This window comes from Bacillus rossius, chromosome 18 (assembly GCF_032445375.1).
Source record: "Bacillus rossius redtenbacheri isolate Brsri chromosome 18, Brsri_v3, whole genome shotgun sequence".
Taxonomy (NCBI): domain Eukaryota; kingdom Metazoa; phylum Arthropoda; class Insecta; order Phasmatodea; family Bacillidae; genus Bacillus; species Bacillus rossius.
This window is the reverse complement of record NC_086345.1, coordinates 14,517,668-14,538,249: the sequence shown is the minus strand read 5'-3', so window position 1 is coordinate 14,538,249 and position 20,582 is coordinate 14,517,668. Positions and strand designations below refer to the sequence as shown.

The following is a 20,582-nucleotide window of genomic DNA, read 5'->3' as shown; positions in this document are numbered from 1 at the left end:
TGTGTTTATAAGTATGGTATTTGTCAGTTTAGGGTTCATGCTTTCGGTATTTCTAAGGCTGTAGTCTACAAGTCTGGTTTTTCTAAGATTGGGGGTTATATATTTGGTTTTTATAAGTTTTGTGTTTATAATATTCGGTGTTATGAGATTTTTTTTTGTTTCTAAGTTTGATGTATCTAAGTTGGTGTCTTTAAGTTTGTCATTTTTTAAAGAAGGGTTTTTATGTTTAGTGTTTATAAGTATGGTATTTGTAGGTTCATGAGTTTGGTGTTTCTAAGGCTGTTGTCTCCAAGTCTATTTTTTCTGAGTTTGGGTGTTATATTTTTGGTTTTTATAGGTTTTTTCTTTATAATATTTAGTGTTATGAGATGGTTTTTGTTTTGTTTCTACGTTTGATGTATCTAAGTTGGTGTGTTTAAGTATGTCATATTTAAAAAAAAGTTTTTTATGTTTTGTGTTTATAAGTATGGTATTTGTAGGTTCATGAGTTTGGTGTTTCTAAAGCTGTTGTCTCCAAGTCTGTTTTTTCTAAGTTTGGGTGTTATATATTTTGGTTTTTATAAGTTTTTGTGTTTCAAGTTCTATGTTTCTAAGTCCGGTGAGTGTGAGCACGTGGTGGTTGGCGACAGGAGCGCAACAACTAAATTTCCAAAAGGGGGGGGGGGGGGCAATATAACCTTTTATAAAGAATCTTCGATCCCCCCTATTAAAGCGTATTTCAAGGTGGAAAATGGTGCTATTTAAGCAGTTTATTTATCTAAAACTTGATTACACAGCACTTTCTTTGCCCCCATTTGCCCCCACTTTGAGGTTTCAGAGGGGGGGGGGGGTAAAATACCCTTTCCCCCCCCCCCCCGGTAGTTGCGCCCCTGCCGTTATAGGATGGTTTTTTTTTTGTTTCTAAGTTTGATGTATCTAAGTTGATGTCTTTAAGTTTGTCATTTTTTATGTTTTGTGTTTATCAGGACCTCTGGTATTTGTAGGTTCATGAGTTTGGTGTTTCTGAGGCTGTGATCTCCAAGTCTGTTTTTTTCTAAGTTTGGGTGTTGTATATTTGGTTTTTCTATGTTTTGTGTTTCTAAGTTCGATGATTCTAAGTCCGGTGAGTGTGAGCGACTGACCTGGCCCTGCAAGGAGAGGCGGCGCACGTAAACGGGCTCGCGCGGCAGCTCCACGCCGAAGCTGCGGCCCCCGGGGAAGACGACGGCGTCCTCCTGGCAGGGAACCCGGTGCGCGTGGGGGGTCGCCGGCCAGTCCCCTGGGGCGTCGCTGCGCCAGTTGCCCGGCAGCAGCCAGGGCGCCGCCCCCCGCCGCGAGAACACCACGTCTGTCGGGCACGCGACGACCTCCCTTCACACCCTAGAACACCACGTCTGGCAGCACACGACGACCTCCCTTTACTCCCGAGAACACCACGTCTGTCAGGCACACGACGACCTCCCTCTACACACCCGAGAACACCACGTCTGTCAGGCACACGACCACCTCCCTCTACACACCCGAGAACACCACGTCTGTCAGGCACACGACCACCTCCCTCTACTTCCGAGAACACCACGTCTGTCAGGCACACGACCACCTACCTCTACACACCCGAGAACACCACGTCTGTCAGGCACACGACCACCTCCCTCTACACACCCGAGAACACCACGTCTGTCAGGCACACGACCACCTCCCTCTACACACCCGAGAACACCACGTCTGTCAGGCACACGACCACCTCCCTCTACACACCCGAGAACACCACGTCTGTCAGGCACACGACGACCTCCCTCTACTTCCGAGAACACCACGTCTGTCAGGCACACGACCACCTCCCTCTACACACCCGAGAACACCACGTCTGTCAGGCACACGACCACCTCCCTCTACACACCCGAGAACACCACGTCTGTCAGGCACACGACCACCTCCCTCTACTTCCGAGAACACCACGTCTGTCAGGCACACGACCACCTCCCTCTACACACCCGAGAACACCACGTCTGTCAGGCACACGACCACCTCCCTCTACACACCCGAGAACACCACGTCTGTCAGGCACACGACCACCTCCCTCTACTTCCGAGAACACCACGTCTGTCAGGCACACGACCACCTCCCTCTACACACCCGAGAACACCACGTCTGTCAGGCACACGACCACCTCCCTCTACACACCCGAGAAAACCCCGTCTGTCAGGCACACGACCACCTCCCTCTACTTCCGAGAACACCACGTCTGTCAGGCACACGACCACCTCCCTCTACACACCCGAGAACACCACGTCTGTCAGGCACACGACCACCTCCCTCTACACACCCGAGAACACCACGTCTGTCAGGCACACGACGATCTCCCTCTACTTCCGAGAACACCACGTCTGTCAGGCACACGACCACCTCCCTCTACACACCCGAGAACACCACGTCTGTCAGGCACACGACCACCTCCCTCTACACACCCGAGAACACCACGTCTGTCAGGCACACGACCACCTCCCTCTACTTCCGAGAACACCACGTCTGTCAGGCACACGACCACCTCCCTCTACACACCCGAGAACACCACGTCTGTCAGGCACACGACCACCTCCCTCTACACACCCGAGAACACCACGTCTGTCAGGCACACGACCACCTCCCTCTACACACCAGAGAACACCACGTCTGTCAGGCACACGACCACCTCCCTCTACACACCCGAGAACACCACGTCTGTCAGGCACACGACCACCTCCCTCTACACACCCGAGAACACCACGTCTGTCAGGCACACGACCACCTCCCTCTACACACCCGAGAACACCACGTCTGTCAGGCACACGACCACCTCCCTCTACACACCCGAGAACACCACGTCTGTCAGGCACACGACCACCTCCCTCTACTTCCGAGAACACCACGTCTGTCAGGCACACGACCACCTCCCTCTACACACCCGAGAACACCACGTCTGTCAGGCACACGACCACCTCCCTCTACTTCCGAGAACACCACGTCTGTCAGGCACACGACCACCTCCCTCTACACACCCGAGAACACCACGTCTGTCAGGCACACGACCACCTCCCTCTACACACCCGAGAACACCACGTCTGTCAGGCACACAACCACCTCCCTCTACTTCCGAGAACACCACGTCTGTCAGGCACACGACCACCTCCCTCTACACACCCGAGAACACCACGTCTGTCAGGCACACGACCACCTCCCTCTACACACCCGAGAACACCACGTCTGTCAGGCACACGACGACCTCCCTCTACTTCCGAGAACACCACGTCTGTCAGGCACACGACGACCTCCCTCTACTTCCGAGAACACCACGTCTGTCAGGCACACGACCACCTCCCTCTTCACACCCGAGAACACCACGTCTGTCAGGCACACGACCACCTCCCTCTACACACCCGAGAACACCACGTCTGTCAGGCACACGACCACCTCTCTCTACTTCCGAGAACACCACGTCTGTCAGGCACACGACCACCTCCCTCTACACACCCGAGAACACCACGTCTGTCAGGCACACGACCACCTCCCTCTACACACCCGAGAACACCACATCTGTCAGGCACATGACCACCTCCCTCTACACACCCGAGAACACCACGTCTGTCAGGCACACGACCACCTCCCTCTACACACCCGAGAACACCACGTCTGTCAGGCACACGACCACCTCCCTCTACACACCCGAGAACACCACGTCTGTCAGGCACACGACCACCTCCCTCTACACACCCGAGAACACCACGTCTGTCAGGCACACGACGACCTCCCTCTACTTCCGAGAACACCACGTCTGTCAGGCACACGACCACCTCCCTCTACACACCCGAGAACACCACGTCTGTCAGGCACACGACGACCTCCCTCTACTTCCGAGAACACCACGTCTGTCAGGCACACGACCACCTCCCTCTACACACCCGAGAACACCACGTCTGTCAGGCACACGACCACCTCCCTCTACACACCCGAGAACACGTCTGTCAGGCACACGACCACCTCCCTCTACACACCCGAGAACACCACGTCTGTCAGGCACACGACCACCTCCCTCTACACACCCGAGAACACCACGTCTGTCAGGCACACGACGACCTCCCTCTACTTCCGAGAACACCACGTCTGTCAGGCACACGACGACCTCCCTCTACTTCCGAGAACACCACGTCTGTCAGGCACACGACCACCTCCCTCTACACACCCGAGAACACCACGTCTGTCAGGCACACGACCACCTCCCTCTACTTCCGAGAACACCACGTCTGTCAGGCACACGACCACCTCCCTCTACACACCCGAGAACACCACGTCTGTCAGGAACACGACGACCTCCCTCTACACACCCGAGAACACCACGTCTGTCAGGCACACGACGACCTCCCTCTACTTCCGAGAACACCACGTCTGTCAGGCACACGACCAACTCCCTCTACACACCCGAGAACACCACGTCTGTCAGGCACACGACCACCTCCCTCTACACACCCGAGAACACCACGTCTGTCAGGCACACGACCACCTCCCTCTACACACCCGAGAACACCACGTCTGTCAGGCACACGACCACCTCCCTCTACACACCCGAGAACACCACGTCTGTCAGGCACACGACCACCTCCCTCTACACACCCGAGAACACCACGTCTGTCAGGCACACGACCACCTCCCTCTACTTCCGAGAACACCACGTCTGTCAGGCACACGACCACCTCCCTCTACACACCCGAGAACACCACGTCTGTCAGGCACACGACGACCTCCCTCTACTTCCGAGAACACCACGTCTGTCAGGCACACGACCACCTCCCTCTACACACCCGAGAACACCACGTCTGTCAGGCACACGACCACCTCCCTCTACACACCCGAGAACACCACGTCTGTCAGGCACACGACCACCTCCCTCTACTTCCGAGAACACCACGTCTGTCAGGCACACGACCACCTCCCTCTACACACCCGAGAACACCACGTCTGTCAGGCACACGACGACCTCCCTCTACTTCCGAGAACACCACGTCTGTCAGGCACACGACGACCTCCCTCTACGTCCGAGAACACCACGTCTGTCAGGCACACGACCACCTCCCTCTACACACCCGAGAACACCACGTCTGTCAGGCACACAACCACCTCCCTCTACACACCCGAGAACACCACGTCTGTCAGGCACACGACCACCTCCCTCTACACACCCGAGAACACCACGTCTGTCAGGCACACGACGACCTCCCTCTACTTCCGAGAACACCACGTCTGTCAGGCACACGACGACCTCCCTCTACTTCCGAGAACACCACGTCTGTCAGGCACACGACCACCTCCCTCTACACACCCGAGAACACCATGTCTGTCAGGCACACGACCACCTCCCTCTACACACCCGAGAACACCACGTCTGTCAGGCACACGACCACCTCCCTCTACACACCCGAGAACACCACGTCTGTCAGGCACACGACCACCTCCCTCTACACACCCGAGAACACCACGTCTGTCAGGCACACGACGACCTCCCTCTACTTCCGAGTACACCACGTCTGTCAGGCACACGACCACCTCCCTCTACACACCCGAGAACACCACGTCTGTCAGGCACACGACCACCTCCCTCTACACACCCGAGAACACCACGTCTGTCAGGCACACGACCACCTCCCTCTACACACCCGAGAACACCACGTCTGTCAGGCACACGACCACCTCCCTCTACACACCCGAGAACACCACGTCTGTCAGGCACACGACCACCTCCCTCTACACACCCGAGAACACCACGTCTGTCAGGCACACGACCACCTCCCTCTACACACCCGAGAACACCACGTCTGTCAGGCACACGACCACCTCCCTCTACACACCCGAGAACACCACGTCTGTCAGGCACACGACCACCTCCCTCTACTTCCGAGAACACCACGTCTGTCAGGCACACGACGACCTCCCTCTACTTCCGAGAACACCACGTCTGTCAGGCACACGACGACCTCCCTCTACTTCCGAGAACACCACGTCTGTCAGGCACACGACCACCTCCCTCTACACACCCGAGAACACCACGTCTGTCAGGCACACGACCACCTCCCTCTACACACCCGAGAACACCACGTCTGTCAGGCACACGACCACCTCCCTCTACACACCCGAGAACACCACGTCTGTCAGGCACACGACCACCTCCCTCTACACACCCGAGAACACCACATCTGTCAGGCACACGACCACCTCCCTCTACACACCCGAGAACACCACGTCTGTCAGGCACACGACCACCTCCCTCTACACACCCGAGAACACCACGTCTGTCAGGCACACGACCACCTCCCTCTACACACCCGAGAACACCACGTCTGTCAGGCACACGACGACCTCCCTCTACTTCCGAGAACACCACGTCTGTCAGGCACACGACCACCTCCCTCTACACACCCGAGAACACCACGTCTGTCAGGCACACGACGACCTCCCTCTACTTCCGAGAACACCACGTCTGTCAGGCACACGACCACCTCCCTCTACACACCCGAGAACACCACGTCTGTCAGGCACACGACCACCTCCCTCTACACACCCGAGAACACCACGTCTGTCAGGCACACGACGACCTCCCTCTACACACCCGAGAACACCACGTTTGTCAGGCACACGACCACCTCCCTCTACTTCCGAGAACACCACGTCTGTCAGGCACACGACCACCTCCCTCTACACACCCGAGAACACCACGTCTGTCAGGCACACGACCACCTCCCTCTACACACCCGAGAACACCACGTCTGTCAGGCACACGACGACCTCCCTCTACTTCCGAGAACACCACGTCTGTCAGGCACACGACGACCTCCCTCTACTTCCGAGAACACCACGTCTGTCAGGCACACGACCACCTCCCTCTACTTCCGAGAACACCACGTCTGTCAGGCACACGACCACCTCCCTCTACTTCCGAGAACACCACGTCTGTCAGGCACACGACCACCTCCCTCTACTTCCGAGAACACCACGTCTGTCAGGCACACGACCACCTCCCTCTACTTCCGAGAACACCACGTCTGTCAGGCACACGACCACCTCCCTCTACTTCCGAGAACACCACGTCTGTCAGGCACACGACCACCTCCCTCTACTTCCGAGAACACCACGTCTGTCAGGCACATGACGACCTCCCTCTACACACCCGAGAACACCACGTCTGTCAGGCACACGACCACCTCCCTCTACTTCCGAGAACACCACGTCTGTCAGGCACACGACCACCTCCCTCTACTTCCGAGAACACCACGTCTGTCAGGCACACGACCACCTCCCTCTACTTCCGAGAACACCACGTCTGTCAGGCACACGACCACCTCCCTCTACTTCCGAGAACACCACGTCTGTCAGGCACACGACCACCTCCCTCTACTTCCGAGAACACCACGTCTGTCAGGCACACGACCACCTCCCTCTACTTCCGAGAACACCACGTCTGTCAGGCACACGACCACCTCCCTCTACTTCCGAGAACACCACGTCTGTCAGGCACACGACCACCTCCCTCTACTTCCGAGAACACCACGTCTGTCAGGCACACGACCACCTCCCTCTACTTCCGAGAACACCACGTCTGTCAGGCACACGACCACCTCCCTCTACTTCCGAGAACACCACGTCTGTCAGGCACACGACCACCTCCCTCTACTTCCGAGAACACCACGTCTGTCAGGCACACGACCACCTCCCTCTACTTCCGAGAACACCACGTCTGTCAGGCACACGACCACCTCCCTCTAATTCCGAGAACACCACGTCTGTCAGGCACACGACCACCTCCCTCCACTTCCGATAACACCACTCCAGGGTAGAGGTGGGTTGCAGAGTATCAACCTGCTACTTTGTAACTGCAAACGAGTGCACTATTCAAGTATCAAGTACTTTAGTTTCAGTTTATAATTCGCCTGGAACAACACCACGGCCAATGTGCGCAGAACCCGATCGCAGATGACGGTCCCTTGGGCGGAGCTTGTGAAAGGGGATGGAGCGGCACGACTAATAAGGGAGGGGGAAGCCTAAGATGTACCTACATCAAGTTCTGTCCCTGTCCGAAAACGCCCGAATATTCACCTTCGGCAAACCTTGGGTTTATTTACATATATTTATATTTCTCTGTTTATTTTAATGTAGCTATACTAACCTAACTAACCGTACACAGTGATCTAAAGTGTTTTAATGTAGCTAACCTAACCGACCGCTTTTAATATTTGAATTCATTTTTCCTGCGCAAAAATAAAACAAATCCCCTGGTTGGCCGAAGGTGAATATTCGGGCGTGTTCGGGCAGGGACAGAGCTTGATGTACATCTTAGGCTTCTCATCAAAGTACGCTTAGTGCGCAGTGCGTGCTCCTTGCAAAGATTGAAGACTCCGATTACGAAAGGCGTGGAAAGAGAACACCGATACCTTTTTTTTCGACTACGAAGAATGTAGAATGAGAAAACTGATACCTTTTTACGATTACGAAGAATGTAGAATGAGAAAACTGATCCCTTTTTACGAAGAACGTGGAAAGAGAAAACTGATACCTTTTTACGCTGGTGATGACGGCACGGAGAATGTGTAACCTGTAACGAGAATGCTGATACCTTGTTGCTTCCTGATACCGCTACTGCTTAGCTGATACAGAAGTATCAGCTACTTGTAACCAGTATATTACTGTATCAGTAACTGGTTGGAACTGATACCAAAAATTGCTGTAACAACCCACCTCTACTCCAGGGGAAACCCCGGCTTTCAACCTGCTCTTGGACTAGTAACTATATTAGTGAAATACTGCCGATCTTTTAAAATCCACCAAACAGTTAACGCCATATAGTTTCCGGTCAACTTTGTTTTTTTTCCAACCGCCACAGATATCAGCACCGTGGTTGTCACACATTTTCCGTTTCTTTGACTTCCGTCGCATTCACGAGATTACCCCCACTAAATGCATCGTGAGAGATTTTGGTGAGGGGAAAAATGAAGAATCTTCTTCAACAGCTGGTAGTGCTGGTTGGTACAGATGAGTGAATTACCAAGAACCCAAACGAATAAAAAAAAAGTAGTAATCTAAGAAAATATTTAAAAAATTGAGACGGGATTAGGAATAATATCATATTTTATGCGAAACTCCCATCTAACACAATGTTAATGATGGGTTCAACTACTACTAGCGCCGTTAGTTCGGAAGGCCGCCGCGAGCTTCACTAAGCGAACGGAGAATGGAGGTAAGTTGCCAGACCTGTCTGTATGACCGTGGTGTGAACTGTAGGCTTCCCGTAGTCAATTCAGTTTACTGCCACGCAGGTAATTCTTTAGAGAGTTGGTGTTGCGTGCAATCTTTGTCAAGTTAATGATTCTAGTCAAAATGAGAACGCGCCCTTTGAACCCCTTTGCCCATCTTAATTGCAAAAAAAAATATAATTATTCCATGGTTAAAATGGAGTTTAACGCTAATTCATTCTTTTATGTTGTCAATAACTTTAATTAGAGCATACTCACTTGATGATTTCACTTGTACAATTCTTCCTAGCGATTGTCTTTAAAACTTTTCTAGAAACTTCTAGCATTAGCCTTTATACAGCTCAACCAATCACTGACCAATTCACTAACCAGAGTGACTTCAGCTTTAGAACAGAAATTCACTGCATAAACTGAGGCCGGTATTCCAAGACACAAATATAAGGGTTTAGGTTTTGAACATGCTACACCTGTACCCTAACTGTATGCCTAACGCACGATAGGACAGTTCCTTATTTTTAAGGAACGGATTTTTGTGTCCTATTTTTTGCCGAAATTCCGCGCATGCGCAGAGCTTACTTTACCGTTGATTTCGTTCAGATGGCAAACTCGCGTCTGACGCCACTAACCCGTATATAGTCACTTTTGATATCATCTTGGGACATAGGCCTACCAAGTGTGTTGGTGTGCCAAATGAAACTTTGTGTTAGCGAAACTACCCTGGAACACATTGTGAACACTTTGTGGCCATAACCAGGAATAATGGGATCATAAAAAGTACTCGAGAAAACTGGAAAGGCGGTTCTATTTTTTTTTTTTTGCGTGATGGTGCTGCTATCTCGAGTAAATTTTGCCGCATTAATTGCATCGATGGTTGCCAAAAGTCCGCTAGGATGCGTTTACACAAGTTTCTAGCCTCGCGCAGGGCACCGTTTATTTATAAACTGTTGCCGATTTGTTTCCCTACTGGGATTCGGTTAGGAAACGTTCTGGAATACGGCTCACGAGTTATGTTACGGTTGTATCCCGGACGTGGTAGCGCTCTCGGAATGAGCAGGCAGCTGGGGAAGTGTGCCTGGCCTTGGCTCGGTTTTGGACGTGACAAAATTTCCCTCGTAATTAGTGACAACGAAGTGGGCAGACAGTCTGTTGACGGCCAGACGTCGGATTCCAACCGTAAAAAAAAAAAAAAAAAAAAAGCCTTGAACCTACTGGCTCCCCCGTTTCCCCGGCCAGTGATGAAGTCTATTGAAGGAAGGCTGTCTGCGACTTCTGGAACTGTCCCGGAGAGAAAAGATAAAAATAGCAACGGTCTGTCCTGGGAGTTTACCGCGACCCTGTACAAGAAAAAATGCCATTCCAACTCATACTCTTCCCTGTTTTTTTCAATCTGCGCTGCGCATTCCTGATTCCATTCCAGACATGATGTCATAACTCTCCTTACCAACACCTTGTAAAGATCAGTGCCACGGATACAGGAATTTTTTGACGTGACAACGTCTAATAAATCGATGAACGCAGCTGCACACACGAAAAAAGTGCCCCGTTACGCACATTGTCCCGTTTCGCTGTGTACCGTTACGCTCATTGTACGCTTGCGCCGCATCTATCTCTCTTCCACTCGATTGGAACAACCATCGATTTGACTTTATCGAGGAACATTAAACTTGAAACACTCCCATTCGTTTCCTACTTTTCCTATCATCGTCCTATCCTTAACAGAATAACACAGATTGGAAGAAGTTAAATAGCAAACATGTATGAAAGTTATAGTTAAAATAATCTCTTCGTTAAAGTACTAAACATATTTGAATTAATGAGTGCAAATAAAAGTAAATTTATCAATTAAATTGTAGATTTCATTTCACTCCTTCTTTGTATCCATACAAAAAGTGATAATTCAATAAAAATTATTCCATTTTATTCATAAACGTATGCAATCATTTCATCAATGTTTTTTTATGACGTCACGTTAAACCGACTTAACAGACAACAATTTTTTTTTTTTGCAATTTTGTGTCATATTTTTTTTCTGGAAGGGAAAAAAACACGTGAGCTAGTGTTTGATTTCTCGGTTAACGTGCAAATACACGTGTTCTCGTGTTGAAAATATAATTATTATAATAAGCAACTCAAGACACGAAATTCAACGTAGAATTCTTTGAAATAATGCTGAGCGTGATAAATGTAAGCAAATTGTGCCTACAACTACATTTCTTGACGCGAATCACGCGTGGTTTCCGCACCCGCCGCTAGAATTCGCTGCCGGAGCAGCTACGTCAAGTATCGAATCGTTTGATTATCAGACCGAAATTATAAACAGTGTAATGAAACGGCTCCGATAAAAGCGGAAAAGATTAAAAAGATACAAAACCCCGGCATTAATCCTGAATTTTGACGAGAATTTTCATTAAAATACTGCCCATTTTGTTAAAATTCACTATACCGATAAATTTTCTATTGTCACTTAACTTTAAACTCATTTATCATTTGCAGCTCATGTTTTAAAACCCTCAACGTAGTCAAGGTCCAATGGAAATATAAAAGATTTAAAAACCTTAGTTGTTACATTGTTAAGTATAACAATATTGAAGAACTATTTGATAAAGTATAGAAACTAAACTTGCTATACGTACTCAAGGTCCTATAATACATTTGGCGGCCTATCCTAGACCCCCTATAACCCGACCCTCCCTTAGATCCGTCCCATACAACCCGAACAGTTACGAAATTTACCGCAGTAAAAGGTTAAGTTCAGTCAGAATACTACATAATAGTTCTTTATTTTTTCCGGGAGGTTAAGTCAAGCTATCGTAACTGAAATCAGGGGCGCAACAACTAAATTTCCAAAAGGGGGGGGGGGGGGGGGGGCAATATACGTTTTTATAAAGAATCATCGATCCCCCCCTATTGAAGCGGGTGGTCCGGGGGTCCTCCCCCGGGAAAATTTGTATTTCAAGGTGGAAAATGGTGCTATTTAAGCAGTTTTATCATCTAAAAATTGATTACACAGCACTTTCTTTGCCCCCGATTGCCCCCACTTCAAGGTTTCAGAGGGGGGGGGGGGGGCAAAATACCCTTCCCCCCCCCCCCCCTGATGCTGCGCCCTTGACTGAAATGAAAGGTTCGTTAGATTAGGTTAGCGTTCTTTAAAATACCCTATGACCGTAAACCTTGACTTAAATAATCCGTCTTATACGTCCTTCCGTAATCACGAGACATTCAGCCAATCAGATGGCCCGAAAAATACCATCCACCCGTCCATCAGAGCTTCCCAAGCTTTAAATTTCTACGGACGGACGGACGGATGAAATTACAACCTCAAAAATGTGTGAGAGGCATTATCTTTATTTTAAAAGTTTTTTTTTTTTTAAGTTTGTTTATTTAAGTTGCTTCCGTATTGTGTCTTCAACTTGCCCATGAATGTGTTTCGAGTTCGATATTTGAAACATTAACTGTCTAAGAGACAAAAATAATTAGTACCGCACAGTAACTCAAACATTTATATTTAAATAAATATATATATATTTCTGTTTGTTTAATCATTTATAAGTGCAGCGTTCATGATCGTCAAACTGGTATACCTACACAAGCATCCAAGTAGAAAAATTTACGACGAACGTGCGGATTATTGTGAGACAAGCTTAAAATATGTATGTGTATGTGTATATATATATATATATATATATATATATATATATTCTCCCAACGAGCGATCGGCAAAACTACATACGTTATTGTTCGGGTGTATGGTTGTGCTTCCCTTGGCTCGGGGTGCTGTCATAATTTAGAAACACACAACTTAGAAACACATAACTTAGAATTTTCTAAGTTATGACGGTTCTAAGTTATGACTTTCTACGTTATGACGTTTCTAAGTTGTGTGGTTCTGCGTTGCGTGTTTTTAATTTACGTGTTTCTAAGTTATGACAGTTCTAAGTTGTGTGTTTCTAAGTAGTGATAGTTCCAGGGCCGGTGCAAGGTAAATTGGCGCCCTAGGCGAAAAACATTAATGCCCTCCCCTCCCCCCGCCAGACACCCCAAAAAAATTTTTCTTGCCTCAAAATACATCACGTAAGCCTAAGATTTTGTCAACAATCAAATGTAAGCAGGCTTGTGTTTTTTTTTTTTTTTACATTTTTACTTATTACAAATCATAAACAGGTCACCGTGGACTTTAAATAATTACTTATATCAATATAAACATTCCAAAATGTTACAAAAATCCATTTTCATCTAGTTTCAATAATCGTTAAACATATTATATCAGCTGTTATGTGTCGTGCTGCGCCGCCCCCAGCTACTTGGCGCCCTAGGCGGTTGCCTAGTTCGCCTATATGGACGCGCCGGCCCTGGATAGTTCTAAGTTATGAGTTTCTACGTTATGACGTTTCTAAGTTGTGTGGTTCTGCGTTGTGTGTTTCTAAGTTACGTGGATTTTTCAAAGTTTTCTAAGTTATAACAGTTCTAAGTTGTGACTTTCTCAAGTTATGTGTGGTTCCCCCTTTGGCTCGTTCTTTGAATATATATACTGTATAGAAGTCGCGAGTGGATAGGATTTACTCTACGTTTTTCAGAAGCGTATGATGAGCAGCTTGGGAACTTCACCGCTGCAGTGCGCTGCCGTAACGCCCTGTATCGTCTTAGTTGTTATTTACACGTTAGAGCGCAGAACTGTCGCCCGCTGTCATTCCCCGCACCCCTCACCCATCATTCACTGCAGCTCGAGGTCGTTAAACGGGAGGGGGAAGGGGTGTTTGAAGAGTTGGACACTTGTCCGCTAGGGACCACCACAAGTCGATGCCCTAGAGATAGTGGCGATTGCGGCGGTGAATTAACCAACTACCTCAAAACCGTATTAGAAATTTTAACCTGGGCTGGCGACTTCTATACAGTATATATATTCAAAGGCTCGTTGCAACTCACCCTTGGGATCCGGGCAGTCGGCGCGCGGCCTGGCCCTGCCGGTGACGGCCAGCTCGCAGTCCGGCGGTAGCATCAGCTCGCCGCTGGGCGGCAGCACCAGCGCGCGCACGCCCGTGCTGCCGCCTGGCAGCAGCACGGAGAACGAGGCGCCGCGCGGGAAGACGGCGCGGTCGGCCGAGCAAGGCACGCGCCGCGCGTCCCAGTTGGCCGGGTTGCCGTAGTTGGTGTCGGGCAGCCACGTCTTGGTGCCGGTCGCCGCCGCCAGGGTCACTGCTGTCGCCGCCGTCGCGCGGACCGACGACACGGAAGGCGCCATATTGGTTTCAGCTCTTATTTTATACTTTTACATTTTAACATTTTGTTTTTGGTGTTTTTTTATTTTCATAAAAATCATTTTGCAATACATACTCCACAGTAACATTTATATACTGCATTTTTACGATAAAATAATTTGTAATTAATTATTCTAAAACAGATAATTCAGCATTTGTGTTTTCAAAGTGTTTCATTAGTATTTTGTTTGTTCGTTATGGGTCGATATGTAGTTTGTTAGCAGAAATTGTCAGGGACGTCGGAACAGGGGGGGTAGCAGGGGCGAGTCGCCCCCGTGCTGTTATGCATGGGGGGGGGGGGGGGGGCGAGAGTAGCATTTCACCCCCCTCCTTTTCCCAGAATAAATGTTTGGTCCTAGTAGTATTTTTCTCAACCAGTAGTTACAAACGTTGCATTGGTGCATTGGTGATCACATTGATTAGAAAATCAAATTTATGTTTGTCAATATACTGTAAAATGATTGCAAATTCCTAGATTGTATTTTATTTAAATTGCACTACATCTACTGTCAGAGTAGTATTTAATACATACTACGTCATCAAATTATTGGAATGGTATATTTAATATTTTGGTTCGGAAACTCATTAAATAGCACAATTTTGCATATAAAATTCCAAACGTCTAATAAATCATGAACGCTGGTGGCACGCACGAAAAAGTGTCCCGTTACGCACATTGTCCCGTTACGCTGTGTCCCGTTATGCTCATTGTACGCTTGCGCCGCATCTATCTCTCTTCCACTCGATTGGAACAACCATCGATTTGACTTTTTCGAGGAACAATAAACTTGAAACACTCACATTCGTTTCCTACTTTTCCTATCATCGTCCTATCCTTAACAGAATAACATAGATTGGAAGAAGTTAAATAGCAAACACGTATAAAAGTTATAGTTAAAATAATCTCTTAGTTAAAGTTATAAACATATTTTAATTAATGAGTGCAAATAAAAGTAAATTTATCAATTAAATTGTAGATTTCATTTCACACCTTCTTTGTATCCATACAAAATATTGATTATTCAATAAAAATGATTCAATTTTATTCTTAAAAGTATGCAATCATTTCATCAATTTTTGTTATAACGTTGTCACGTTAAAACTATCGTCCGTAAACCGACTTTACAGACAACCAATTTTTTTTAGGTAATAACAATTTTCTATTATTAACATGTTTTTGTGTTTCGTTAATGCATAGAACATAATTCATCAGCGTCTCTTAATTAAGTTTAAAATTATTCTCGCAAATAATTTTTAGTATAATTTATTTTTGGGAATGGTCACAACTTTAGTTACACTGTAAATACCTATTCACTGTGTTTTGGTGTTTTTACGAATTTATTATTGTGTGCTCAATGATTTAAAGAAGCATTAATTTTCAATATCATACCTAGATGGTGACTACGTCTGCATAATTACATGGAAATCGGGTGAAGGATTTTTTTTTCCCATTTTGAATACTGTGCCATGTGGGCTGGACGGTCAAAACATTGACTAAAGTTTAATGTCTGAATTGAGGAGCACTGACGTCAGAATATACCCTGCCAATTTCTCTCCCTTCGCTAGTCTGGCGACAATCGAAATCAGGTGAAACTTTTATTCATCTTTGTTTCTTCCTAATGCTTCACCTGACAGGTTGGCAGCAGCGGTATGCAGCGCTTCAGAAAAAAACCACACGATTTGAAAACTGCTCAAGATATCAGAGTAGTGTTCGTTTACGAATAGCATTATTTAATAATATGCCGAGGCGGATGTTTATGTATTTCGTTTTTAGACTGTATTTATTAAGAGTGAAAATGGCTAAATTTCCTGTTTTCAGAAAATTTTTTAGACTTGAAAAACACGGTACAGATTCCTGCAAAATACTCGAGGGCTTTGAATTACATCTTTATCTTCCGTCGCACTTAGTTCTGCAAGATGAGTTAATCAAAGCCCAATAAATATGTTTTTGACATGTTAGTAGTGGCATAGCCAGGATTTGTGTATGGGGGGTGTTAAGAAGCATGTCCCCTCCCCCCCGTATTAGAGGGGTCCTCCCCCGGGAAAATTTGGATTTTAAGGTGTAAAATAGTGCTATTTTAGCAGTTTTCGGTTCTTAAATTTAAATATTGTAATGGTAAAAATTTTATTAATTTTAATATGAAATTTGTTTGAGTGATGAATAAGAAATTAATTAAATATTTGGTGCTAAGGGAGGGGGGGTTTGAACCCCTAACCCCCCCTCCCCCTGGCTACGCCCCTGCATGTTAGGATATACTTTTGAGGTTTACTTAAAGCAATATAAATATACTGGCTTAGACTAAAAGGTAGTACGAAAGACCTGATGCGTAGTTTTCTAAATATATGTTAAATTTTGAAGAAATTAAATTTAAAAATTATAATAATTAATAATAAAATTAAATTAATAATAAAGTTAAATTTTTCTAAATATAAGTTAAATTTTTTTACAGTACCTAGTTGTTGCAAAGTGCGGGACCCTCGATTTGATTGGTTTTTGTTTTTTAAAAAGAGAGAGAGAGAGAGTGAGTAAATGTGTTGAGTCGCGGCTTCTGTGGAATAAAAGGGGACTAATTAGCAGAGACTGGGGAAAAAAAATCGCTGACTTTTGAGTCGTCACGACTGTTCTTTTTGTCTGTAATTCAATACTTCTTTGATTGAGGGTTGTTTTTTTTCGGCTCAGAGTGTCCTACAGATAAAGTGTGGCCAAATCACAGAAGCAGCAAAAAAAAAAAAAAAAAAATGAACGGTATATTTGGATTTTTCCCGGACTGCTAATTGGTAGCACTGACTTCAGGTGGAGCTTGGAGACGCGACGCAAAAGTTGCAGAGGGGAAGCCTACAACTCACGTAGTTTCGGTTCCCTGCAAGAATTTCCGAAGATTTCCGAAGTTTTGCGTTTTGGTACTAACGCCACTTCAGCTGCTAAATTAGAAGTTTCCAATGAAAACAAGTATGTTGTGACTGACCTAACATAACCTAACCTAACCCTTCGATTTTTTAATTTCAATTTTTGAGATAAATCCCAAGTTGCACGAACGTGGTAGGGAACCGAAACTACGTGAGTTGTAGGCTACCGTTTGCAGAGACTACTGACCTGCCAGCAGGGAAGAGATGCGTGTGAGGTCCATAGCTGCTGGTGGCAGACTGCTAGCCCGCCGCGCGCTATCTGCCGGGGAACCTGCTATCCATTTACCCCGAGTCAGACGCACAGCTATTTCGCGTTAGTGCATCCTAGATCTATCCAAGGGCGTCGCCAGGGGTGTGGTAAGGGGGGGGGGGGGGGGGTGATTAAATAATTAAATAATTTTTTTTTTTTAAAGTAGATGGATCCAAGGGCGTCGCTAGCCGATGGCCAAGAAGGTGGAGGGGGGGGGGGGGGCAAGTTGTGGGAAAAATGTTTTTTGCATTTGGCTACATTTTTGAATTTCTAGGGCTCTATGGGGGGGGGGTGCAGTCCCCCCCAGAGAGATTCAAAAATGTAGCCAAATGCAAAAAAAATACATACTTTTCCCACAACTTGCCCCCCCCCCCCCCTCCACCTTCTTGGCCATCGGCTGGCGACGCCTTTGGATCCATTTACTTTTTTTTTTAAATTAATTATTTCATTATTTTTTATAATTTTTTAAAATTAGATGTGTTCAATGGTAATGGGGGAATATAAACATCTCCTCCCCCACCTTAAATCCTAAAACACTGTTTATTCCACAGACAGAAGGAAATAATTTGAAAGCAAACAGCAGGAAAAGAGCTTCTGTCCACCTCCCTCCCCCTTGCAGGGTTGTGTTAAATAAATTAACGTTCGCAAAAATTCGATCTTCATGTTTGTTTTTTTTTTTCCCTCAAGATGATTAACTCAGTAAATTAGATAACTCAAAATCACACTCAGTATTGAAACAAAACGTAGCCCTAAGTTTTCAAATATGACACTTTCGAGCATCACAACAATAAAACTTATGTGAAAAAATGTGCAATTGTAAAATTGGCTATTACAGTAAATCTACTAAAATAAACCTGCCGCGTAATATTTTTAAATTGTGATAACTGTAGGCAAGAGTATTTCCGCTTTGAAACTTGTTTTTAGAGCTAGGTTTTCCGCACGCCACTGAAATGAAAGCATGAAAGGTTCGTTTCATTAGGTCAAATACATAAATGAAAGATAAAATCGTTGTTAATTTAAAGCATGAATATTATTTCTAATATTCTGTTTTTTTTGTTCTTTTTTTTTTTGACGTGACAACGTCTAATAAATCGATGAACGCCGGCTGCACGCACGAAAAAGTGTCTCGTTACGCACATTGTTCCGTTATGCTCATTGCTCCGTTACGCTGTGTTCCGTTACGCTGTCGGCGAGTGCAGTAATAATAGGTTATGTTACAATTGACTAAAAAATTATGGTGATTCATATAATTGATGATAGATATTTGATTACACTTTATTTATATGAAAACTTGTTCGTAATTATATTTAAACTTTATAGCTAAACGCCAGTTTTAAAATTAATTACAAGTCATCTACACGTGAACTGTTTCGTCGACTGTTTATAAAGTGAAGTGAAAAGTTAATGTGGTTTTCATTGCTTATTACAACAACAATTTCGGCAATATAGGTTAATTATTCTTGCATTTTAAAAATCTGATCACTAGTATAATTTCAAGTATTTATTTTTTATTGTTAAAATAAAAATGATTCAATTTTATTCATAAAAGTATGCAATCATTTCATCAATGTTTTGTTATGACGTTGTCACGTTAAACTATCGTCCGTAAACCGACTTTACAGACAACTAATTTTTTGAAGTTATAATTAAGGCTAGGCGCGTTATGAAAAAATAATGAGGAGAATAGATTTTCACGATGCGCGCGCACCATACAAAAAAATTTACAGGATGAAAAAAGGCTAAATTTAAATAAAAACTATGTATGTGCTTTTAAATCATACAACATAGTGATTGATATTGAATACAGGTCCATATGAATTAAATTTTTTATTTATTGTGAATATTAGTGATAGAAGTGATTTTTATAAACTTTTTAATATGTGTTTATGTAAATGAGATTATGTTTACCGTACGTATAATTTATTTGCATTATTAAATTAATACATTACTTAATAAACAATTTAAATTAATTAAATAGAGTAACCAATTAGCAGTTTTATTAATTTTCTTTTTGATTAAAATTAATCTTGATTATTTTACTAGATTGATTAATTAATCTTGTACACGGGTTTTATATATTATGAATACTGAGTATTTACTTTTTTGACAGAATGCATACTTTACCAATCGTATTTATTATTTAATTTACATTAATTATTTACATCCATGATTAAAGTTAGTTTTTTTATTACGCCAAGTAAATATAACTTCTGACGTTCGTACAACCATTTTTTAAAATTTATTATTATTATTTAATTAGATGGTAGTTTTCCGCAAGTATAAGTTAAGTTTCATGAACGGCGAACTTCGAGATGTGTGACTGATCCGAGGTCAATGAATCATAGGCTTCCCTTATCTGACGGCCGGGGGCGTAGCTGGCTCATGCGTCACCCTGCAGTGGCCAGTACGCGGCTGCCGTGCCAGAATCACAATAACGTAACGAACGCAAGAAAATCGTGGATATTTGCAAAGCACGTAAAGCTGACTTCACAATTTAAAAAAAACACAAGCGAGTGCATATCAGGCCATGCACACGACAGTGCGAAATCCGTTCACAATTGAAATCTGAATTATTTATTTATTTATTGTTGTTAATAGCACAGAGGCTAACATAATCACATAAAAATAAAACATAGGTTTCATACATCCAATACTGACAACATTATAACATCGTATACATACAAAATCACTTTGGTATACATATATACACCATCCGACTTATAAGTTGGTACCATTCAAGTCATTGCTGTTTTATCCAACGAAATTTCGCAATGTATCCGACACATGTCGGTAGTGCTATTGATTAACTTTGTTAATTACCGAATGTTTATCTCATTTAACATCTGACCAGTAATGTGTGAACACAGTTTTTCAACGTATATATTCATTTGGGCCAAAAAAAGGGTTTTTTTTTTT

At 45.3% G+C, this 20,582-nt stretch overlaps 1 protein-coding gene across 8 annotated transcripts in view; it reads right to left on the bottom strand.

Annotated features, from left to right (window-relative positions):
* LOC134541135 (protein amnionless) overlaps positions 1-20,582 on the bottom strand; it is a 34,290-nt gene that overhangs the window by 10,259 nt on the left and 3,449 nt on the right. For 3 of the 8 annotated variants that reach the window (XM_063384333.1, XM_063384339.1, XM_063384336.1), the window contains exons 2-4: positions 17,604-17,687; positions 14,178-14,450; positions 1,122-1,327 (exon numbers count right to left, since the gene is read on the bottom strand). In XM_063384333.1, the coding sequence (XP_063240403.1) occupies positions 1,122-1,327; positions 14,178-14,450; positions 17,604-17,687 (563 nt within the window). Of the gene's footprint in view, positions 1-1,121; positions 1,328-14,177; positions 14,451-17,603; positions 17,691-20,582 lie in introns of all 8 variants that reach the window. The other 5 variants (XM_063384337.1, XM_063384341.1, XM_063384335.1 and 2 more) reach the window with 4 other exon arrangements.